Source organism: Rhinolophus sinicus, linkage group LG04 (genome assembly GCF_036562045.2).
Source record: "Rhinolophus sinicus isolate RSC01 linkage group LG04, ASM3656204v1, whole genome shotgun sequence".
In the NCBI taxonomy this organism is placed as follows: domain Eukaryota; kingdom Metazoa; phylum Chordata; class Mammalia; order Chiroptera; family Rhinolophidae; genus Rhinolophus; species Rhinolophus sinicus.
The window spans coordinates 178,593,460-178,619,155 of NC_133754.1; the positions used below are offsets into that span (position 1 = coordinate 178,593,460).

At 36.9% G+C, this 25,696-nt stretch overlaps 1 protein-coding gene across 5 annotated transcripts in view; it reads left to right on the forward strand.

The window, feature by feature from the left end:
• RABGAP1 (RAB GTPase activating protein 1) overlaps positions 1-25,696 on the forward strand; it is a 146,695-nt gene that overhangs the window by 13,310 nt on the left and 107,689 nt on the right. For 4 of the 5 annotated variants that reach the window (XM_019728505.2, XM_019728506.2, XM_019728507.2 and 1 more), the window contains one exon: positions 10,275-10,474. The exons of the other annotated variant lie outside the window; for it this stretch is intronic. In XM_019728505.2, coding sequence (XP_019584064.1) covers positions 10,325-10,474 — 150 coding nt within the window. In that variant the 5' untranslated portion in view covers positions 10,275-10,324. The remainder of the gene's footprint in view (positions 1-10,274; positions 10,475-25,696) is intronic. 5 annotated transcript variants of the gene reach the window in all.

Genomic DNA, 25,696 nt, shown 5'->3' on the forward strand with positions numbered 1-25,696 from the left:
CCTGTAGTAAATTTAACAAAATGTTGTTATTTCTTAAAGCTTAAAAATAATTTGACTATTTTTAAAATTTATTTTCCCCTTTTACATTATTTATTCATTTAGGTAATTATAACCATCAAGCTATGGTTATAATCTTGTTTTCCATTTTCTGAGGGTGGCCTTTGTATCAGGAAAAGGAATTGATATACAGAATCTTTCTTTGGGAACATGTTTTAAATATCATCAAGAGTGTTAAGAAACAGCATTCAAGGCTAAATTGGATTAAATGTTGGGCATTTGTATAATACTACAATAGGGAAGAGCCATGAGTTAATCATTTTAATATTTTCACTGTAGTCTAATAAACTCCCATATGCCCTTGAAATATGCTGAACAGATTCTGGCAATGTAAGAGTAGGAACGTGTCACGTAAATCCCTTTTGCTGTGACACACTGTTGTCTGAGTAGACCTCTGATACGTCTGCAGAAGAGAAATGTTTTATCTTTATTGTATTTACCAGTTCAATTCTCTGTCAATTGAAGAAAAATCTGATTTCTAAAATCGTTCCTTAGCAGGAAGTCTTTTCAGATTTTTGCTTTTGGTAGTGAGGAAAGATCTTTTCATATAGGTTTAAAAACACTTGTGGAACTTAATTATTTGTGACTTTTTAAAATCGTACGCAATGCCAATTCCAGTGCTGTGAATGAAGGTGCTCAGAAAGTGTGCCACCATCCTTGTGTAACTGTGCACCCAGGACCTTCTATCAGAAGGTGCAAAAACACGTGTCTTCTGCCAGACATTCGTGGTTTGCCTGTACATATTCCCCTGAAAATCAAACAGGTCAGAGAAAGGAGAAACTAATTTACTGCATTTATCTTAGGCTTTGGTTATCTATTGAATGATTTGCTTGCTTGGCATTAAATTCACACATAGTTTAAGGAGAAATGAATAATTGTTTCAGATGTAAGCGTAGACAGATTGATATTCTAAATGGAATAGTTTCATTTTCTCACTATGGATGAGAAGGAACATATGACTAATTTCCTAAAAGGAGGAAAAGTTTTCGTATGATCCTGCATTGCTCAAAAATACTCACTTTTTTGTATTTATAAAATACTAATGTAAATTACATTATGCTTTAAAAGTCTGTTCCAGAAAAAGACAAGGTTAGCTTTTTTAAAAAATATACTAGTGAGGTCAGAAATATAATCTGACCTTGTGAATGAGTAGTACGTTAATATTAAGCTAACTTTCCCTGTGTTCCCAGAGATAGATTTCTATTGTAGAAATGGCATTGAAATACTTTAAATATTTAGTTTCAGAGATATTGTGTTGAAGTGAAGCATACCTAGAGTTCTGGAAAAAAGTTAAACTGTTTCCTGAAATATCCACAGGACCATGGGGAAACCACTTATATGGTTTATTTTGTCAGGTATCAGCAGTATTACACTTAACACAGCGTTAAATGAGTTGTTTTAGTTGAATTTCATCTCCTCTTTACATCTTGTACCTTTAATTAGTGGTATCAAGATACAGAGGGGAGAGTGTAAACTTCAGAATCAGAAAGATATAGATATCCCAAGTCCTGCACTTACTGAATATATGACTGACGGTAAGCTAATGACACTGAGACTCAGTTTCTTCATTTGTGAAAGTGGAACTAATTATGCTTACATCATGGATTAGGACTGGAAAGCACCAGGCATTCCCCCCACCCCCTCAGCCCCACCCCATTCCTGGATACTCTCATTCACAAAATCGGTCCCCTCATTTTACACAAGAAAACTAAAGCTACAACGTCTTCCAAATCATATCACTAAGGTCCAAGAAGTTCAACTCCCAGTTTGTTTTTTTATATTATACCACACTGTTAACTTTAAAAAAATCTTAATGAAGTTTGATTACCCATGAGAAAATAACTCTGAAAACATTGGCTGTTTTCTTTAGGAACTATACTGTATTGATTTTTCTGAGTTTTAGCCTAAAGATCTTATTAAGTTACAGTCTCTAAAAACTTTTATTGATCAATGAATGGATAAACAAAATGTATGTATATATGCTGGAATGTTGTTCAGCCTTAAGAAAGGAAATTCTGACACATGCTACAACAGATGAACTTCGAAGAACTTGAGCTAAGTGAAATAAGCCAGTGACAAAGGACAAATATTGGTAGGATTCCAGTAGGTGTATGAGGTACCTGGAGTAGTCAAATATGTTGGTTGCCTGGGAGAATGGGAGTTATTGTTTAATGGGTACAGAGTTTCAGCTGAAGAAGATGAAACAGAGATGAATGTTGAGGATGGTTTCACAACACTGAATGTACGTAGTGTCACAGACTATATTTAAAAATGGTTAAAATGATAAAGTTTATGTTATGTAGATTTAACCAAATTTGAGATTGAAACTTTTAAAATCTTTTTAAAAATGAAAGAATTTTAATCTTAGAAACTTCTATATTCCTATAATTAAAGTATCTTTTATAGTTCATCTGGAATTGAACTAAAGGAATCGCTTCCTACTTTAAATAAGTAAATTGTCACAGTTATTGTAGGTTCAAGTTTGCCTGAGAGTCACTTTTAGATAAGTTGGTTTTTCTTTTAAGTGCTGTAGGGCCAAGATGAGTACGTTTTGTTTGCTTTTGCTTTTGCTTTTTTAAGCTAAGCTGAAATTTTTGAGCAGGCTTAAATGAATATGGTTCTCTTAGCTCACTAAAATAATTCAAAGAAACAGCCCCCAAATTCAGAGTCAGACTTGAACAAAGGCACATCTATTGTTTAGCAATTAGTGGTGGAAAGGAATTTATTTTTATAAAGAAGGGATGATTTTCTATTGAGTGTTGTTAGATTTGTCCCACCCTTCCCAGAGATAGGCTGTGAGAAATTCATGTGAAAACCAATGCAGGGAAACAAACTTCATAGCCAGGAAAAAAAAAAGTTGAGATTAATATAGTGTAATTTAAAAAAATTCTGTAACTCCTTTGTACTCAGCTTGATTAATTTGAAAGGCTACAAACCCACAGGAATTGGCCTGCTCCAGCATCTTTGAAATTTGATTCTTTTGTTACTTCCTGTCTTGTTCTTTTTCTGAACAGAGAGTAATCTTATCAGATCTGTGTTTTAGGATAGAAATGGGAATAGCATGGAGGAAGTATTGGGGAGAGGATGGAGATAGGAACACCAAAGAGGAGAAATACAATTCAGAAAAGGGCAGAGGCATCTAGATACCTGGGTTTGGATCAAGTTCCACAATTTTCTCTGCGAACCTAAGCAAATTATTGAACCAGTCTAGCCTCAGTTTGTCTGTTATATGAAATTAATGCCTATCTGGGAAAGTTAGGGTAAAGATTAGTTATAATGCATGTAAAAGCCTCTCAGTACCATGTTGGGTATAAAATCGGAACTCAGGAACTAGTAAGTATTACTGTCTCTTTACTTTTAGTCAGGTGATTTGAGTATGCCCCTTAAGATTCCCTAAAGCTGTACTCATTTGCTCCCTGGTTAAGCACAACAAAAATGATGGGGATTGGGTGGGAAGTGAGAGTATTTTGGTCCAAAGGGAACCCAAGCTGTGTTTTGTGACCCAGTGTTGTTTAACTGATTTTGGCTGTGACAGTTGGGAACTTGATGGGCATTAGTCCTCATATTACCTAGACCCTGTCAGTTAAACACTGATGAAAGAGTTTTATTCAACCAATCAAATATATTGAGTACTGCCAGTAGGCAAGGATATGAAGATAGTATGAATAAAACCTAAGATCCCCGTCCACGGATAGCTCAAAGGGACTCTGCTCATTGTGTTCCTAGCATTTGCCATGGTGGTTTATAGCAGTTGGTTTTTAGCAATTGTTTCTGGAATGAATGATCAACCAATACAATGCAGTGTAACATTTTACTGTGCAGTTAATGCTATAATTCTGTGATAGAATTAAAAAGCAAAGCAAACAAAAAGACTTAGGAACCCTGCAGGGAAATAGTGAATATTGCAGATTGAATATTTGATTGTATCACCAGATTTTGGTGGGGGAAAAGGGCGAACTGGGGAAGTGAAGACATTCCTAGTTTAGCAAAGAGCATGAACAGAGGCTTGAAAGCGTGAAAATGCATGACATGTTTAGTCAGTTGTCTAGTATGGTTTGGTAGGTGATAAGACTAGAATGATAGGTAGATTGGCTCCAGATTTTGAGGAACCAATGATATAAGGAGTTTGGATTTTTTTCTGTTGTTGGTTGGGAGCAATCAGGTTTTGAGGAAGGAATGGGATATGTGATCAGATCTGAATTTTAGAAATTAACTATGAGGCCTTGATAACCAAAGACTAGAGAGAGTCTAGAAAGGGAGATTTGTGTTGTAGCTAAGATAAAAGAGAATAAAGTACTAACAAGTCAGTGACATGAGTGACGGTGGAAAAGGAGTAGATTTGGGGTACATGGTTTGAAACTAAAATCCATTAGAACTCCAAAGGAGAATGAGGAAAGGAGTCAAGGATTTTTTTTGACATTTCTGTCTTGGGTCAGTAGTTAACCAGGAGGAAACCTACGAGGAAGAATATGCTTATGTGACAAATGAGGGTCTGCTTTGGACATGTGGAATTGACTTTGAGATGACCATGGGACACTATAGCAGAGCCTTCTGTGTATTTTTATAACACCCTTTGCGTGCTTCTCTTATACCAAGAACTATATTGTAATTATTTGTTTACTTGTCTTATTTTCTGTATCACTGTAAGTATGTCAAAGGTAAAGAGAAGTTATAAACACGTGAACTAATGAGATAGCCAGGAGGGAAATGTGGAAAAAGAAGAGGGACAGGATGGAATATAAAGAATGGGCAGAAGAAAACCTAAATGACAGCTGAAAAAAGGTAGTCAGAGGTAGAAAATGGAAGCGAAAAGGTAAGAATTTCAGAATAAGAAAATGGTCAGCATTTTCATTTATTTCAGCTGATGGAAGTAACATGAGAACTGAAAGGAATTCTTTGGATTTTGAAATTATGTTGCTGATTTTTAGAAGAAAAGGTTCAGTGAGGATTGGTGAGAGGTAGGGAAACCAGATTTTTGGAAGGGACTGCTAATGAGAGAGGGAAATCCCGATGAAATGGTAGAAGTGGATGCAGTTAATACTCCTTCAGGAAACAAAGATGAACCAGAGCCCTGGAATAGTGGCTGGACTGGCACATTTTATTTGTTTCATGCATGTGAAGTTCAGTTACAAGTATCATTCACACCTCTTTTATCAAGTTAGGTAGGTCACTTATTGGGGGGTGATTTTTACCTCTCCTAATTGCACATTAGCAAATCCATGTCACTGCAAGTTCACTGTTTATGTTACTGTTCTGAATGATGTTAGTAACTAGAAACAATGCAAATATCCAGTAGTACTCTGCCCATAAAAAATAATAAAGTGGATACTGATTATCCAGGAGTCAACTGCTTTCAAAGGACTGTAAGAAGAGCCTTTATCATAGTTCTTTTCCATTTCACTCTCAATTATCTGGGTCTGTCGTGTTTCAGGGGAGAGTGAGAATGAAAATGAACCTTCATTTGGCAAGATTGAGGTGCATTATTTGCTGAGACCTTTGCAGATGTGCATAGTTGAGCATAAAATTGTCACTTATGGCACAGAGCAGTGAATTTGGGCAAAAATTTATAAAGTTTGATATCATGAGACTAATTTTCAATCAGAAAATCCTTCTAGTGATTTTTTATGTGTTGATAAGGATAAAAGCAACAAAAGGATAGAAGTAATGAAAAATACAACATTGAACTTTCTGGTTTGATGCAGGAGACTGCATAATTATAAAATTAACTTTCATTTGAACTGACTTACTAAAGGATATAGAGAAGCAAACCCCTGAATTTGCACTTGCCAAACTGGCCCTATTGGTGACTATAAGGGTCGAGGCTCATCATTTGTATAAAAGAAGGAAACAAACTGTGTGTACCTACCATATATCAGGGTCTTTTTGTGTATATTATCTTATTTAAAATGGGATAAAAATCCTTTATGTTACACAATTGTTAGGATGATAAAATGAGATAATGTGTATGTTTTCGTAATTTGTAAAGTATTATACAAAGATCTTTATTCAAAGTATTCCTTTGCATTTATTTAGATATAAACAAATTAGAATGTGGAATTAGGAAAGCTGTGTATTTCTGCCCTAATGTGTTTCCTAAATCGAATTACTAAATCAGTTGGTACTTGTTAATTCTTTCAAAATTGGAAGTTAGTTTTTGAAAAACCTGTAAGTATTTGGGCTTCTAATGTCCTATGTGTATTGGTAAATGAGATATATACATACATGTATATTCCTTAGTAATTTTTATAATGGCTCTATGAGTCGATGGTTCACCATTTTCATTATGGAAACAGGCTCAGTGTGACCACACTCACAATATGTAGTAGAACCAGTATTCTAATAGGGTTTTCCCTGACTTTTTTGTGCTTCACCATCACAAATATGACTTATTGTCAGTCGGTAAAAGATGGTCTTAATTTCATATTGGGTGGCTCTTTTTTCATCTTTATTTGCCATTTATCCTGTTTCTTTTTTTTTCTTCCCCCTTTCTTCCTCCTCCCCCCTGTCCTATTTCTTTATCAAATATTTGAACAGCTACTATGTGTGGGGCATTATTCCAGGTGCTAGGGATGCATCAGTTACTGAAACAGACAAAAATCTCTGTCTTCAATGGATTGTAGGTTCTAGCTTACATGATATTTAAAAGCAAATGATTAAAATGTAAAGTGTGTCAAAAGGTGCTAGGTGGCATAGAGAAAGGTAGGAAGAGGGATGGTAGTTTAGGGTGTTTGGGAAGGAAGTTTGTACTTTACTGTCCATGAGAAATTAAAACTACAATCTGAAGGATGAAGAATTAAGAGTAGGGGGCTTCTTGTGGTAACTGATGTAAGTAGGGATTAAAAACAAAATTAGACCTTATGGTCTCAAGACAGAGGTTGTGAATACTCCAGAATTTTGCCAGGAGTACACCAAGTTCTGGACACCTTTTTATTGTTTAGGCCAGGGAAGAGGTGGTCTTACCCGGGGCCCTTGGCTCTCATGGGCTCCCTCTTCACTTCTGCCCTTTGAGGCCAGAGAAGGGGAGTCTTACTGTATCACTATTCCTGTACTGCTTAGTGTTTTGATAAACCTCATTCCCTCTGAGTGATTCAGTTACTTTCAGGTGCCAAAACAAACAGTCAAGTATCTTATAAAGTGTACTTTCCTATCACCTCCTCAAAGAAAATAGGTTGAACTTTGAGCCTGCCAAATCCTTTCAGTTCCGTATTGTAAATACCAAACTATATTATTTTTGAGTCTAGAGTATTATAGAAAGTTCTCAGTGTCTCTGAGATTATAGCTTTAGAAGACTTCCCCAGGCCCTCTGCTATCATACTATTAGTCACTTTTTTTTTTTTTTTTTTTTTAAGATTTTATTGGGGAAGGGGAACAGGACTTTATTGGGAAACAGTGTGTACTTCCAGGACTTTTTTCCAAGTCAAGTTGTTGTCCTTTCAATCTTAGTTGTGGAGGGTGCCGTTCAGCTTCAAATTGTTGTCCTTTCAGTTTTAGTTGTGGAGGGCACAGCTCAGCTCCAGGTCCAGTTGCCGTTGCTAGTTGCAGGGGGCGTAGCCCACCATCCCCTGCGGGAGTCGAACCGGCAACCTTGCGGCCTAGAGGACGAGCTCCAATCAACTGAGCCATCCGGGAGGCAGCTCAGCTCAAGGTGCCGTGTTCAATCATAGTTGCAGGGGGCGGAGCCCACCATCCCTTGTGGGACTCGAGGAATAGAACTGGCAACATTGTGGGACTTGAGGAATAGAACTGGCAACCTTGTGGTTGAGAGCCCACTGGCCCATGTGGGAATTGAACCCGCAGCCTTCGGTGTTAGGAGCATGGAGCTCCAACCGCCTGAACCACCGGGCCGGCCAGTCACATTTTTAAAAATGAGTAAAAGACTGATTAAGCATGAAAACTTTACCTAAAATACAAGTTCTAAAAAAGATAAAGACTCCTTTAACCACTGTGCATATTTTTGGAAAGGACCCCAATTTGTGGCGTTGGAAAGGCATCATAATTTGATAGAAAGAGCATAGCCTCTGGAATCACATATAACTGGATTCAGTTTTTGGCTTTGCCTATAACCAGTTATATTACAATCATTACCTTGAATAAGTTGTATCACTTTTTCTAAGCCTCAGTTTCCTCATCTGTGAGATAGATACATGATGATTAAATTAGGATACACCAGTAAATTTTAATGCAATATAATAGGTATTATAAAAATTGTAAAATGCTATGGGAACAGAAATAGGCAAGTAATTCATTTGGCTCTGGGGTAAAAATGGGCAGGCTGCGAGGACAGGGACGGTTAGATCATGAATGATGAGTTGGAGTTGATGGAGTACAAAAGGAAGGAAAACACGTTAGAAAGAGGATACTATGAGTACAGAGACCTGGAGATATAAAAGTACAGATGCTCCTCAACTTATGATGGGCCTACGTCTCAATAAACCCATTATAAGTTCAAATACCGTAAGTCGAAAATGCATTTAATCCACCTAACCTACTGAACATTATAGCTTAGTCCAGACTACCTTAAATGTGCTCAGAACACTTATATTAACCTACAGGTGGTCAAACTCATCTAACACAGAGTCTATTTTGTAAGAAAATGTTGAGTATCTCATAATTTATTGTGTGTATCACTTTTGCACCATCGTAAAGTCGAAAAATCGTTTAGGCCGGACCATCAAAATTCAGGGACCGTCTGTATATATCCTTAGCAAAAATATTACCGCCTCTAATATGTTTCTTAACTCTCCATGTCTTAAACCCTTCTCCCAACCTGTTCCCATAGTTTTCTTTACCATAAGTCAGTAACTATTAGCCTGTTCAATTTATCTCTGTTTTCAACTAAACTATAAACTCCTTTTGGGCAAGAATCTAATTTCTCTACCGTAGTCCATTCTGTATACACTAGACAGTAAATATTCATTGAATGGATGAAGAAGCAAAACTACATTAAGAAAAAAAAAGTTTTCAGAAGTACATTTTGAAGTGTCCTGAATGCCACACACTGTGAATTTAGATTTAGTTCTGTGAAAAAGAGAGGTGTGATAGCCATCAAGCAAGGGAATTAGTTTTAAATAGAAAGCAGCAGAGGATTCAGAATTAGAACCTTAGTTATACCTAGTTAAATGACCTCCTCTTTGGGTTGCCATTTCCTTATTTGTTTAACATTATTGATGATTTCTAAGTTTGCTTCCAACTATAATTCAAGGATTGTGTGATTCCTGCTACTAGGTGGTTACCTAGATGTGAGCCTTTGAGAGGAAAATAGTGCTTGGCATATGGTGTATGCTCAATATATGTTCAATTAAAAATCCAAAATGTAAATCAGGACTTCTTAATTGGAGAGATTAAACAGACTCTCAGAACTTTCACTTCTTTGAGGTACAAGACAAGCATATAGAGCTAAAATTACTTTTGTTAATTGGTTTGTTTTGTTGCTGTTTTGACAACCAGATGGGAACATTGCCACTAAATATGCAGAATTAGGTTTTTAAATGGTAGATGAGTTTGAGTTTTGTTCCAGGAGTCAATAAATAATTGAATGGCTTTCCAAAAGTGACACATTTTTATACTTGCTGGGAATTTTGGGGTTGAAATTCTTTTTATTGGTAATGTTCATATTGAGTTGAGTTCTAAGAAACTGTTAGATGGGAAGATTGAGTTTTAAATAGACTTCTGATTTCTTGCTATGTAAGGTATTTCCCAGCTCTAGAATTTATGATTGCCCTGCCTTGAATTTGGTGTGTCAATATGAAATTTTGTTTCTTAAAAACATGTTAGTATTTAAATTTAAGTATCCATAATGTTAGAAAAATCTTAGTTATTGTCTTAAATGCTTGCAATATCATCTATGTGTACAGTTTTACAAATTAAAGAGTAGAAAACAGAAGTTTAGTACTTTAATTTTGAAAAGCCACAAATAGAGTTTCAATGTATGCCAAATAAATTACTTTAGGTAGGCAGAGTTATTCTCGAGGGAATATGTCTGATTTACTTACTTGAAATCTGAAATATCTTGGCCCTAAATAACTCCAAGTTCCCTTATTATTTGGAATAAAAAAAACTAAAGTGTAAGTGGTGAAAGTCTTCAGAAAATACTTTGGAAGTGTTGTTTTTTTTTGTTTGTTTTTAAGCTTTTCCATATGTATTTTGTAAGAATTAGAGCATAATTAAATATCTGGCAGACATTCTATATGAGTATCTTTATGGTTTTTGTTTTTCAGGCATTTTTAAAATATTTAATCATTCATGAGTTGATCCTCATTCTTGAGTCATGGATGACAAGGCTTCTGTTGGAAAAATCAGTGTCTCCTCAGACTCAGTATCCACTCTTAATAGTGAAGATTTTGTCTTGGTTTCCAGGCAAGGAGATGAGACACCATCTACAAATAATGGAAGTGACGACGAGAAAACGGGACTCAAGGTAAAGACTCCATAACCTAAGTTTCCTTTGCTTAGCCTTGCTAAGCCCATTGCAAAACTCAGCCTTAATAGGAAGGTATATGGAGTGCAAGTGGAACATGGAAATAATATCCTTTCTTTTGTTAATGCTGAAGAGTTTTACTTACAGTTAGTGATAGTGACAAATTTATATTTGATTAAGGATTTTCAATTTGATTGCTTATAAACTTCTAAGACCTCTCTCAAAACTAGTGGTCATAATATAAATTTGTCACTTTAGTATTGTTTTCACTTTCCCATTGAATTAGAGGTGATTGTTTCTTTTGGTGTTTGTAGCATTAAGGCAGTGGCAGGTCAGCAGTGCTATTTATAAAAATGAGTTTTAGGATTATTGAAATGGAAATTTAAATTCCACGCTTTTGGCCACTTTTATTTGTTTATATTTTCTTATCCCAACAGACAACTATTACTTCTTTTCCCATACTCTGTTATTGTTCTGCTCTTTATGGATATAAATAAAAACAGTTTATCTGTTAACATCATTTAAAATATAAGTAGCTTTAAAAATATTTCATTTCCTACTTACATCTTTTCATTCAACAAGTCTTTATTGAGTATTGTCTGTGTGCCAAGTACTATTTTAAATATTGGGGATACAGTCAATGGTGAATAAAACAAGCATAGCCCCCTCCCCTCCTGCAGCTTTTATTCTAATGGGGGAAACAAACTCTAAGCAAATAAAAAAATGAGTATCAGTAAATTTAGGTGCTATAAAGAAAATTGAAGTGGGGTATGTGGATAAAGAGTGAAGGGCAGGTACTATTTTAGAGAATGTCTTAAAATGACATCTGAGCAGAGACCTCAATGAAGTGAGGAAGATGGCCATGAAGAAATCTGGGGAAAGAGCATTCCACAGGGAACAGAAGATAGAACGACCCTGAGGGGGACCACCCTGGTTAGGACAGAGATTAGAACAGAGTGAATAAAGTAAATAAAAAGTGGTAAAGGATGAGATTCAGTGATAGGTAGGGGCTGAATTATGTAGTACTTTGTAGAGCTTGAAAAATAGGAATTTGGACTTTGTTCTAAATGTGAAAGGAATTTTTGGAGAGTTTTGAATGGGGAAGTGATCTAGTTTACATTTTAAAAAGCTCACTGACTTGAGACAGATTTCCAGCATGACAGTGTGAGGAGCTCTGTAGACCTGCTCCCCAGCAAAACGTGATAACTATTAAAACAGAAACAAAAACATTTAAAGTCTCTGGAAATGTTCTAAAGGACACACAGCAAATAAAGAAACATTTATTCAAGGAAATTTACTAAAATTTGGTAAAGAATCTGTGGTATTTTTTAACCAAGACCCATTTTTCCCCTCCTCTATCCCAGCTGAGCAAGATAGTAACTCCTTTCCAGATTGGTGTAGTCAGGGAGATAGGATTACCTGCCTGTCCCAGCTCCCAGTCGGAGGGCTATCTTACAGGGAATGGCAAGACAACAGTATTTCTTACCCTGCCTCCAGCTGCCTTTTGCTGGCCAAGTGTGAGGGGCTCCCTTTTTTTCCTAGCCCTTACTCTTGGGATAGAGGCTCTTCTTTTGGCACAGTGCTTCTGAGGATACCGGGAGTTTGATTGTCTTGCCTTGGCTCTTGCGCTTAATGTGGTGGTTCCACACCAGGAGAAACAAGCCAAGAAAACCCGAGACTTCTGTACCGTCTCCTATACCCACCAAGTGCTCAGCTTCTAAAGATGGGGTGTCACTCAGAGAGAAGCATGCGTTTGTCCATCCTTCCAGCTTCATAGCTAAGACTCAGAGGTTTTGCCTGTAGTGAGAAGCTGGCCATAAAATAGCTCCTGATCTCTTCCCAAAGGAACTGACTTTATTTACAACAGAGTGCAGAGAAGTTAAAACCTAAAGGTACTCTCAAAAACAGTGCAGATTGTGGTGGAAGGTAATTGGGAGGAGATTGGTAGATTGCTTGGACTTATAGGTTTAACTGTAGGATTGCTGGGAGGAGACTGCTAGGATCAGAACAAAACTAAAATACTGACACCTGAAACTCTCCCTTCAAAGTAACCTCAATTTGATTGATGTATTCTATGGAGCAGTTTATATCTGAGTGCATTGTTGAAAACTGTAGAGCAATCAGCCATAATTACTGGAATTTAACATCTAGGTGTGGTCAGAGAAAGAGACAGAGTGCTCTGTCAAAACTCCTCTCATCCCAGGGTGACTGTGGACAAATCCAAATCTGAGGCCGCAGAGGAGCAAGATCAGAGACTTAACAGCATGGGAATTAGCGGAATGGAATTAACTAAAACAAGCCAGCTAGTTGCTAGAACAAACAAGCAATCATGAAAAATACCAGGTGCCAGAGTGGGGAGACCAATACCAAAATAGGTACAATATATTATCTAAAATATCTAGTTTGCAACAAAAAAGTTGTGAGACATGCAAAGAAATTACATCATAAAAAGGCAGCAGATATTGCTTGTGATAGTTGTATGTTGGATTTAATATGCAAATTCTTCAAAGCAGTCATTATTAATATGTTCAAAGAATTAAAATAAATCATGCTTAAATAAATAAAGTATGAAGATGGTATCAAATCAAATAGAGAGTATCATTAACAAGATAGAAATTATAATAAAAAAAAGAACCAAATGGAAATTCTGAAGTAGAAAAGCGCAGTTGAAATGAAAAATTCACTATAGAGGCTCAACAGTAAATTTCAACTGGCAAAAGAAAGAATTAACAGGAGGTGATGTCTTCAAAATGGTGGTACAGGAATTTTCTACCATTCTGCCCTCAAAGAACATTTATGTAGACAATCATAAATAAGCGAACCTTTGTGGAAGTTCCGGAGCCCAGCATACTGTTGGAGGAAAAAATATCCAAGATTGGACCCATTGAAAACAATAAAAGGAACAGTTTCACTTTACCTGTGTCACTCCTCCCCCAAGATGGCACAGCTCAGTGCCAAGAGAGATTTACTCAGCTTGTGACTTCTCCCCTGGGGGAAAGTAAGAGTGTGTGATTGAGCACCTGGTTTCCCCAGCTGTATGAGACACTCGCTGAAAGGCCCGTTTCTTTTTCATCCCATCTATAATACTAGTGAAATGCATGACTTGGGGGTGAGCAGTCTTGCTGGGACAACAGCAGCTATGGTTGGGAATGGAACATATCAAAGGGACATGGATCCTACTAATTGCTTTGGGGACTCTTATCAGGGAGCTCAGCCATGAGCCACTGGGGATGCCTTCTAGCTGTCCCTCCAATTGGCCCGTGGATACCTCAAGTTCCATGCACCTCACCCAAACACACCCTCACCACCTGGCTGCCTCCCTGTGTATGCCCTTGAGGGTATGAATGGTGAGTGTGAGTCTTTGCACATGACTAGTGAGCACACCCAGGAAATCAACCTGATTCTGTGGGATTGAGAGAAACCATACACTTGAGCACTCATCACCTCCTTAGGTAAAGCAAATGCATAGAGTGTCAATAACAGACTGGATCAAGCAGAAGAAACTACTATGAAGTAGAAGACAGATGATTTGAAATTAGTCTGAGAACAAAGAAAAACATTTAAAAACAGTGAAGAAAGCCTATATGAACTCTGGCATACCATTAAAATACTTTGTGCATTATTTGAATGCCAGAAGGAGAAGAAGGGGAGAAATGGGCAGAAAACTTATTTAGAGACATAATTAATGAGAACTTCACAAATAATGGGGAAAGATTTGACTATCCCAAGTTCATGAAGTTTATAGGTTCTCCCGAAATTTCAACCCAAAATGATCCTCTCCAAGACACATGATCATAAAACTGTCTAAAATAAAAGACAGATTTTTAAAAGCAAGAGAAAAAAAATATTTCACATTACAAAAGAACCCTTATAAGGTTTTCAGCAGGTATCTTGGCAGAAACCTTGCAGGCCAGAGGAGAGTGAGATGATATATTCAAAGTTCTGAGAGGAAAAAAAACAAGTGCCAACCAAGAATACTTTCTTTGGCCAAGTTACCTTTCAGAAATGAAGGAGAAATATTCAGAAGTCAAAGTTGAGAGAGTTTATCATCATTAGATCTTACAGGAAATGCTTAAAGCAGTTCTTCAACCTGAAATGAAAGGACCCTCACTATAGTCATGCACATTAACTATGTCTCCTGTAGATACTGACATAAGGATAGGCATATTGATCACTGGAATACACTTGAGAGTTAAGAAGTAGAAGCTTGTTTCTGAGGTCATCTGATTTAAACAAGAATACTAATACCATTCAATTGGGAATTCCACCCCCTCCCCCCCCAACATACTGTGCCGGGACAACTGGTTAGCCACATTCAAAAGAATGAGTACCCTTACCTCACACCATATATAAAACTTAGCTCAAAAATGGATGCAAGACTTCAACATAAGAGCTAAAATTGTAAAGCTCTTAAAATGGGTAAATTTTCTTGACTTTAGATTTGGTAGTGGATTCTTAGATATCACACCAAAATCTCAAGTAATAAAGGGAAAAATAGATAAAATTGGACTGCATCAACATTAAAATATTTTCTACTTCAAAGGGTACTATCAAGAAAATGAAAAGACAACCCACAGAATGAAATATTTGCAAATCATAAGGTAATTGTATCTAAGATATATAAAGAGCTAAGCAATCTAAATGTTTTGTCATCTACTGAATAAGTAAAATGTGGTATACATGGAACATTATTTGGTCATAAAAAGGAATAAAGTACTGATACATGCTACAGCATAGATGAAACTTGAAGATATTATGTTGAGGGATAAGTCACAACATACCACAAATTATACTTGAAACTTGAACAACACAAGTTTCAACTGTGTGGGTCCACTTATATGTGGATTTTTTTCAATAAATACACATTTGGCCCGCCATACCCCAGGTTTCGCATCTGCAGATTCAACCAACTACAGTTCAAACATTATTTTTGATCCACGGTTGGGTATGCGGTCTGACAATTAAGTTCGTGAACTTGCCTTGTGCGCTTATATTGGCAGCGCTGTACAAACAGATCGGTAAGGTTTTATAACCTTGGTATATCAGTGTCTCACAGCTGTGTTCGTGTCGATGGGTGGTGTCTTGCTGAGTAGCATTCATTATTGTTGCATGTTTTTGTGTTGTCATTGCGAGAATATCTGAGCTTGAATTAGAGCAACAAACAAATGTTAAATTTCTTGTTAAATTTGACAAGAGTGGTAGGGAAATCAGAGACATGTTAGTCCAAGTTTATGGGGCTAATACCATGAAGAAAACAGCAGTATACATGGATTAAATGTTTTTCTGAGGGGAGAGAATGCATCACTGATGAAGAGAAGTCAGGGCGGCCAGTAAGGAACAGAACTGATGAAAACATTGCAAAATTCATCGAATTGTTTGTCAAAATCATCGGCTGACTGTGAGAAGCATAGAAGACCAAGTAAACATCGATAGAGAAACAGGTAAATCTTAACTGAAAATCTTGGCCTGAGAAAGGTGTGTGCAAAAATAGTCCCGAAGGAGCTCACCGATGAACAAAAGCAAAGGAGAGTCTAAGTTTGCCAAGAGCTTTCCGAGAGTCAAGACAATGTTTTGGGCTGTGTTATCACTGGTGATGAAACATGGGTGTACCACTATGACCCTGAAACAAAGCGACAAGTGCACAATGGAAGTCAGCCAATTCTCCATGACCAAAAATGTTCCGTCAGTCCAAATCAAGTCAAAACAATGTTGCTAACCTTTTTTGATATCAGAGAGATTATTCATTATGAATTTGTACCAACTGGACAGTTAACCAAGTTTACTATTTGGAAGTGCTGAAAAGGCTGCGTGAAAAAGTTAGACAACCTGAATTTTTCACCAACAATTTACGGCTCTTGCATCACGACAATGCACCAGCTCACATGGCACTGTCTGTGAGGGAGTTTTTAGCCAGTAAACAAGTATCTATTGGAACACCCGCCTTTCTCACCTTATCTGGCCCCCAATGACTTCTTTCTTTACCCGAAGATAAAGGAAATATGAAAGGAAGACATTTTGACATTCAGGACATCAAGGGTAATACGATGACAGCTCTGATGGCCATTCCAGAAAAAGAGTTCCAGAATTGCTTTGAACGGTGAACTAGGCATTGGCGTCAATGCATAGCTTTCCAAGGGGAGTAATTTGAAGGTGACCATAGTGATATTCAGCAAGGAGGTATGTAGCACTTTTTCTAGGATGAGTTCGTGAACTTAATTGTCAGCCCTATGAGATTGATGTTTAGAAGATATTGTGGCTGGCATCAACAGTATATAGATGGTATTCAAAGGTATGGAATTAGATGAGATACCTCTAATGAGGAGCGCTAACTGTATGCAATGTTTTACATTATTTTATATAAGGGACTTGAACATCTCTGGATTTTGGTATCCACGGGTGGGGGCTGGGGGGGTGTCCTGGAACCAGTGACCTGAACATACTGAGGGATGACTCTATTTAAGTTTTGGGAGAGTCCAAAGTTATACATGGATTTTTGACTGCGTAGGTGGTCGGTGACCCTAGCCCCCCACATTGTTCACAGGTCAACTGTATGTGGCTCCACTAATATGAGATATCTAGAATAGTCAAGTCTTTAGAGACAGAAGATAGATTAGTGGTTGCTCAGGGCTGGAAGTATTGGGGGAATAGAGAGTTAATACTTAAGGGGGGATAGTGTTTATTTTTGAGGTGATGAAAGTAGTTTAAAATTCACTTTGGTGATGGTTATACATTTCTGTGAATGTACTCAAAACCACAGAATGTACACTTTAAATGGGCAAGTTGTATATGAATTATATCTGGCAGCTCTATGGAGAAGTGTAGTAAGCAGGACTGGTAGCAAGAAGAGAAGATAGGTGACTGTTTTAGTCATGAAACGGAGAGATGTTGGCTTGGACCAGAGGGTGAATGTCCTCTGATTCAGGATGTGTTTTCAAGATAGAACTGATTAGTATTAATATGGGCAAATTAGAGGTGGGATTTGAGACAAAGAGAGAAGTAAACAATGATTCTTAGATTTGGGCCTGAACTGTTCAGTATATGGTATAGTGCCGTTTACTGAGATGGGAGAGAGATAGGAAGACCAGGATTGGGACAGGAGACAGGTAATCAGAAGTACAGTTTAGGGTATATTAAATTTGAGATGACTACTAGATGTCCATTTCTAGATGTCATGTGGTTAGTTGGATATATGATATTGATGCTTAGGAGAGATTGTGGCTGGCACCAACAGTATAGAGGTTGTATTCAAAGCTGTGGGATTAGATGAGATCACCATAGAGTGAGTGTAGATACTGAAGAGATGAATGACACAAGTTGATTCTAGGGGTACTTCAATTTTGAGAGAGTTAGATGAAGAAAAACCAGCAGAGAAGACTGAAAAGGAAAAACTACTGAGATACGAAGAAAACTAGATGATTGGAATGTTTGGAAGAGAAATGAAGGAAGTGTTTCAAGAAAGCAGGAGTAACCAGTTGTGTTCGATTCTGCTGAGAGGTTGCTTTAGATAGTGACTGAAAAATGATCAGATAGAAGCCTAGGTGATCCTTAAGAAGATTGGTTTTTTTGTTTGTTTGTTTGTTTTAAAAGAGAGCTGAGAGTGTTAGCAAGATCAGTGTGGGTTGGGTAGTAAATAGGGGGTGAGGAATAAGTAGCAGTAAGTATAGACCACTGTTTTCAGGGATTTCTGCTTTAAAAAAAAAAGCAGAAAATGGAGTGGTAGCTGTAAGATGATATGGATTCCAGTGAGAGATTTTATTTATACAGTGCTAAGAATTATTCAGTAAAGAGGGGGACATTGCTGATACAAAAGAGCAAAATCCTTGATTAGATTAGGGAGAAGGGTTTCCTTTCCATAAGGGGAGGAGTTAGCCTAGGAACAGTTTCTGGAATGGGAAGGAGGACGACGTAAAAGAATACAGGTACAAATGGATCAGTCTTCTCTCCTTTTGAACTTCTTTCATTTGAAAGTTTTCTTGTTAATTTTTGAAGTACTGTTGGACTTATTGTTCCTGTTTCTAATTTGATGATCCATTTATGGTAAATGGGAAGGACCCTCAGGACTCCTCCAGAGAACTTTTTTCTTGCTCTCTCATCCATCTTATTTACCAGAGATACTTCTGTACACCAGGAAATTGAGCAACATGTTCTCCAAATTTAAAATGTTTTCTCTGTGTATTTCCATGTGATTTGAGTATATCTATATAGCATATCGGTTTATTGTGTGATGAACTGGTAAGTGAAGTAGTAATAAAATTATTGGCAGTTAAATCTGAGATGTTACCAGAGGAAAGTGTAATAGGATTACTGCGAATTTGTTCCTCAGTTATGCTCACTCTTTTTGAAACTGTTTTCTTACCCGCTAGTAGATTTTAAAATTGCATTGGATTTAGAAAATAACATTTAAAAGGTCTGTCACTCCCCAAAAGTCCTAATTGAGTTGTTTGTTGAATTTTCAGTTGACAGCTGGTGATCTACCAAGTGCTGTTTTAGGCACTGCAGATAAGAACTCCCATTTTTGGAAATATGATGACCTAGAAAATCTAAAAATGTCCCAGTACAAAATACTTCGGAAAGCTGGATGAAATATAACAAACACTCTTTTAATTGCACAGCTGTATTCATAAGAAAGTAAAGAAAATCCCTAAGAAACAAAAACAAAGAGGTAACTGAAAGCCAGAACAATACATAGAGCTGACATTGGGTCTGCACTAGGGGAATCTGCTGTTCGTTATAACCAGTGGACTTTGGTTTTGATAGCTAAATTGAGTAAGAGATAAGGCCTTGGGTTTTACAGAGAGAGTTGTTGGAACTGAGATTTCCTTATAAAGCGCCCTCAGGCTGCATCCTAACTGAAAGGACAGACTTGAAAAACAATCTGCCTACACTCACTAGAATAAAGAAGCTTATAGATCTTGAAAACTGGTTTGGAGGAGAGTCTTGTTGAGAATTCATAGACATAGGCTTGCCTTCATGTGTATTTGCGGTTTGAATTTACACAACTTGAATGTTCCTGGGTTTGTAATACTCCTGGGGGCACCTGATAGAATCAATTGCAAAACTACTCTGGAGGGACCTACTTGCCACCCAGGCTGCATGGTATTCCCACAGATAACCCTGATAAAGAATAGCACACAATCCAGAATTTACAAACATGCATACAAAGAACAATTCATCGTGAGCAATAGTCAACAAACCCCAGCAGGCTCAGTTTTCACCAAAATACAGACATCTGAGTTAGAAGCTATAACCTTAAAATACATATGATTCAAGTGATTATTTAAAGAAAAATTTCCAAACATTAGAGGAAAAAAAAAGGAAAATATTTAAAAGATCAAGCAAACTAAAAGTAGAACTTCTACAAGTGAAAATTAGAGCCAGTGAAATTAAAGGTGCAGCAGATGTGTTAAACAGCAGAATAGACATGGTTGAAGAGAGAATCAAATTGCTGCAAAATGAATCTTAGAAAATTACCCAGAAGATAAATAGTATTGAAAGATGATAAAATAAGAAAGAGTAGTTAGGAGACAGGCAGACTTGGATGGGAAGGACCAGCATATATGTAAGTATTCCTTAAGAACAGAATGGGGGAAAGAAAATACTTGAGATAATAACTGAATATTTTCCAGAAGCGATAAAAGACATACATCCTCAGCTTCGAAAAATAGAGTGAGTCCCAAGCAGGGTGACAGTGAAACTGCAGAACATCACAGCCAAAGTGAAGCTTTTAAAAGGCTGAATGAGAATAGAGATGAATTGGGCATGGTTCCTATTATCATGATGCTTGTAGCATAGGGTAGATGACAGTTGTTAAAAAATCTTGTTACAGTCGTTTCTCCTAGTCTTTGCTTTGTAATAAACTAAATCAGAACTCAGTGGCTTAAAACAACAATTATTATTATTTCTCATGATTTTATGGTTTGGGCAATTTTGCTGCTTTTGATTGAGCTCATAGAGCTTCATTCAAATGGTACATTTCAACTGGTACATTGGCTGGGGACTGGGCTTGACTGGGATGGCTGGGTCTCTCTCCATGTGGTCTTTCATCTTAGGCCTCTTCATAGCATAGTGGTCTTAGGGCAGATGTGGAAGCTGTAAGGCCTTTTTGTAAAGCTAAGACTTAGAAATTACATGGTGTCATTCTGTCGTCATTTTTTGGTCAAAGCAAGTCACTAGGCTACTCCAGATTCTTGGGTTTAGGGAAATAGACTGTACCTTGTGATAGAGGAGCTGTAAATTCAGAATGTGTTTTTGCTACCTGACTCCTCTGGTGTAGGAATCTTACACCTTTAGCTCTTAGCTAAAGACATTCTAAATGTTGGTTGGCGTACGTCATGAAGTAATACTTTGGCAGAAAATTCACTTAGAGAATTTAAAAAAAATTTTTAATCTTTATAGTTTTTTTCTTGAAAAATCCATCTGATATTAAATTAGTTGGAAAAATGTTGCCACGTTTTATTAAAATCAGATACAGAAGTCGCTCCATTTCACTTAGAATTGCCTAAACTAATCTTCTGATTCAGTTTCTGATATTGTTTTAGAATCAAGTGATCTTGTCCTTTGTAATTCAGATCTTTTATTCAGCAAGAAAAGTTACTGAACCATAAACACAGTTTAATTAAGTAGATCCAGGTGGTGGTAGGGGAGATACATAAGTAAATATAAATTTCATCAAGTGCTAGACTATAGATATAAGAATTCTATGAGAACATAATTGTTGCCTAAAGAAGAAAAGAAAGGTTTCATAGAATACCATGTTTCCCCAAAAATAAGACCTGGCTGGACAATCAGCTCTAATGTGTCTTTTGGAGCAAAAATATCAGACCCAGTATTATATTTTACTATATTATATATTTATTATATAAGACCGGGTCTTATACTGTATTACGTATGACCCGGTCTTATATTACGGTAAAATAAGACCCGGTCTTATATAAGACCCGGTCTTGTATTATATAGTAAAATAAGACCAGGTTTTAAATATCAATTTTTGCTCCAAAAGGCACATTAGAGCTGATTGTCCGGCCAGGTCTTATTTTCGGGGAAATATAGTAGGTAGTAAAACCATAAAGAAGGATTAATAATTTCCCAAAGAAGTGAGTTTGTGACTTGTGGAAAGATTCAGAGGCTTGAAAGGGCCTTGAAAGGAGTCAGGACCGTTGCATATAGAATTGTACGCGCTTGCTTTTCTTCTTTTTCTCCCAAGATGCAAATAGCCTAAAAGAATGTGTGCTTAATAACAGACATTTCAGACAATTAGAAAAGTAAGTAAAACCTAGTCTTAATCCCATCATTTAGTGAAATAATCATAAATATTTTGGGTCTTTCTTTAGCTTTGTTGGATGAATTCACAATGTTCTGTTCCTCCCCCTTCCTTTTTAATTTTAAATTAATATTAATAATTCCTAATGGTAATTTTAGGTGTTTTATCTGGTCCTTCTTTCATAGAGTAAGATAAAGCGGTGCATAATCAAAACAGCTGCAGTTTATAAATGAGGCACAAAGAGATTTAAGGATTATTAAAGATCCCAGGAGTAAGAAGTATGCGAGTGGACTTGAGATTAGTAACTACACCTTCCAATATCCAACTTGGACTTTTTGATTTTTTGGGCCTTGCTTTCTGATAAAACTGACATTTATGTACGTATTTGTTTCAAAATGGCTCAGCTTTTACACTGAAGCTGAGCAAAATTACTCAGTTTGAACCATTTTCATTTATATTTTCTCTACGATGTGACACAAGTAGTGAGGACTGTAGATTATGAAGAATTTGTCCTTAATATTTTGATCATCTATGGATTTCTCAAGCACACACTGTCATTTCCTTTCTTGAAAACATAAAATCTCCACTGAAAAAAGGCCTCAAACTGCCCAACCTAGCTTTGTATAACTGGCAAATCAAGTGGGACCTGGTTGGTATTGTTGCAGTGAAGGGAAACAGGGGCTATAAAAGTTATAAGTAGAAAATTAAGACCAGGAAATGACTCTGGATGTTGCCTTTGGAACATTTTGTTCTTTGGTTCCATAAATGCAGTTTCGCTGTCAAGGAAATAGACTTATAGCCAATTCTACCATATAAGTTATTACCTTTATTTGATATATTTAGAAAGGCCAGATGTTATTCTAGTAATGCTGCTTTTGTACATGAATAGTAGATGTGTTCTTAGTTTTCTGTGGACCATGGAAAGTGAAAGAACTATTTGTTTAAAAAGGTATTGTTTGCTTTTTTTTTTTTAAGATTTTTTGTTTGTTTGTTTAATTTTTTTATTGGGGAATATTGGGGAAACAGGACCCATCAGCTCCAGTTCAAGTCATTGTTTTCAGTCTAGTTGTGGAGGGCGCAGCTCACTGGCCCACGTGGGAATCAAACTGGTGATGGTTGGTGTTATGAGCACTGTGCTCTACCCAACTGAGCCAACCAGCCACCCCTGTTTGCTTTTTTTGAACCTCAACTCCAGTAGATAGATCAGAGTTTATTTATTAAAAAATAGCTGAAAGTGGGGTAGGAACATACTAATTGGATGCTTACTGGATGCTTATTAATTAGCAGGCACTGTGTTGTAAGAAATGAGATAATCCCTGTAAAAATCACAGTGTCTGAAATATAAATAATAAGTGCCCAGTAATCATATTATATCATTGAATACTTATGACAATTCTGTGAGATAGATAAGACATTTGGGGCTCCCAGAGGTTAATTTGCCCACAACCAACAGTTAGTGTCAAATCTATGTCCCAGACTCGGGTCTGTTTTACTGTGGAGCCCACTTAGGGCTGCTAAAGACAGATGCATAGGCTACACTCTGTACAACCCCAGGAGGGTGCTGTTCACCATGGTCTGTGATGTCAGTGGTGCCCCCTGGAGTTGTGCCACAGCCAGCCCCCTGGAGTTGGGGACAAGTCAGCTCTTGTCCCCAATTGTTTTACTGTCACCCTGCTTTGTAAGCAGAATTATGAATAAATCACTTACCGTGAAGTCTCTGTCTTTGTAAACATTTATATCAGTGTTTTACAGCAGCTACTAAATTGGCTACTTTACACTTGGTTTTTTCCTCTCCATTCAGGATTGTTTCCTAAAGAACTCTCCCCTCCTCTTCTTAATGTAGATTGCATGAAGACAAACACAGATCGAAATATGACCCCTATTTGTATTATGCATACATATTTGCTTTGCTTTTTTTATTTTTTTATTTGTGCAACATTAAGTTAGGAGTCTTTCTTGGACTTCAAAATAAAGTTTATTGTTTGTGAATTGCAGCGTGCTATTTGGTGTCCTGTATTTTTTGTTGTAAATGTTAAACCTAATGACACTCTCAGAATAATAGGAAATGATAGTATTTGTTGTTTTTAAAGTAGTTAACAAAGCTAAAATAAATCAGATTACGTTTTCTGTAACGAAACCAAAATCTGTAGAATATCAAATATCCAAATCAGATAAAATACTACTTTGGCCTCTCTTCTTTTGCTTTTGTAAAATTCAGTTCACTAAGCATGTATTGTAGGTGTACTCTGTACCAGACTTTACCTGAAGCTTTGGGAATATAAAGATAATTTAGGAAACAGTCTCTGCTATCTAATAATGCCCAGTCTGGTTCAAGGGACTCACTAAACAAATACTCTCTAAAACAAGTAGCAATGCTGGAATAAATATGTATGCTAAAATTACGGTGGTACTCTCTGAGGGGGGAGTGATTAAACCCTGGATCCCAGGATTAAAATCTCCCAAAGGCGGTAACAGAATTTAAGTTTGGTCTTAAAACAAAGGAGAAGAGGAGGGCTTTTCAGGAAAGAGAAGAATTTGTGCAAAGTCTAGATGCTTGAAAGTTTATGATGTGTCCTGGCAAAGTTGAATAGTTGGATGTTACTGATAAGAGAAAAGAAGGTAGATTGGACGGAGTTCTGAAAAACTCATAGAATTAGTTATGAATTTGGGTTTTATCTTTCGGGCATTGAGGAAACATAGAAGGGTTTTAAAAATAAGGTGATGCTTGGTCAGAGAACTAGAATTTGCAGTTATAACTTGAATGGCAATAGGTCACAGCGGAGAGGAAGGAGGCATGGAAATGACTACTTTTGCCGTAGGCTTATGTAAAATGAAACAGGCTGTCCTAAGGTGTTAGCTACGCAGAGAGAAAGAAGGGAAAATGCACAGTGGAGCAAGTATCAGGATTGTGAATAGTGTGGAAATGACAAGAGTCAAGGATGTTCATGAGCCTTCATTTGGTTGCTGAGTAGATAGTAGGGCAATTCACTGATTTAAAAAACAAAAGGCTACAAGAGGACACTCAGACAGTGAGTTAAGTTTTGACACAGTAAGTTTGGACTATGTAGCTGAAGGTGTCTTTCCAGTAGACAGTTGAGGAAGGGGTTGTAGATACAGATTAGGGATTATAAAATAAGGTTGTTTCCAAACACCAATTCCTGGATGAACGCCTTTTGAGGGGCAGATAAAGAAAAGGAACGGTTGTGTTCTTGAATTTCATCTTTTGTAGAAACCCCATTTGTGTGTGTGTGTGTGTTTTAGTAGTTTTAAGTGTTTTTTTTACAAGTATTTTGTAGATTTAGATTTACGGCAAGACTGAGAGGAAGGTACAGAGATTCCCATATAACCCCTGCCCCCACATATGCATAGCTTTCTGCATTATCAATATACCCTTCTATTTTAAGTCAAGTTTATTGAGGTAAAATTTACACACAGTAAAGTGCAACCCTTTTAGGTGTATAGTTCTATGAGCTTTAATGATTGTAAACTCTTACATAACTGCCACCACCACAATCAAGATAGAGAATATTCTCATCACTCCAACAAGTCCCTTTGTGCTTCTTTTTTGTCATTCTTCTTCGTCCCTTCCCAGCCCTTGGCAACAAATAATCTGATTTCTGTTCTTACACTTTTGTCTTTTCCAGAATGCCATATAAATGGAATTAATAGTACGTATGTAGCCTTCTTTAGTGTCTGGGTTTGTTTACTTATAATAATGCTTTTAAGATTCGTCCTTGTTATTGTGTGTATTAGTAATTCATTCTTTTTTATTGCTGAGTCGTATTTCATTGTATAAATATATGGCAGTTTGTTTATCCATTCAGCAGTCAATGAATATTTACTTTGTATTCAGTCTTTGGCGGTTATGAATAATGCTGCTATAAACATTTGCAAACAGGTCTTTGTGTAGACATGTTTTTATTTTTCCTGGGTAAATACCTTGGAATGAGTCATATGGTAAA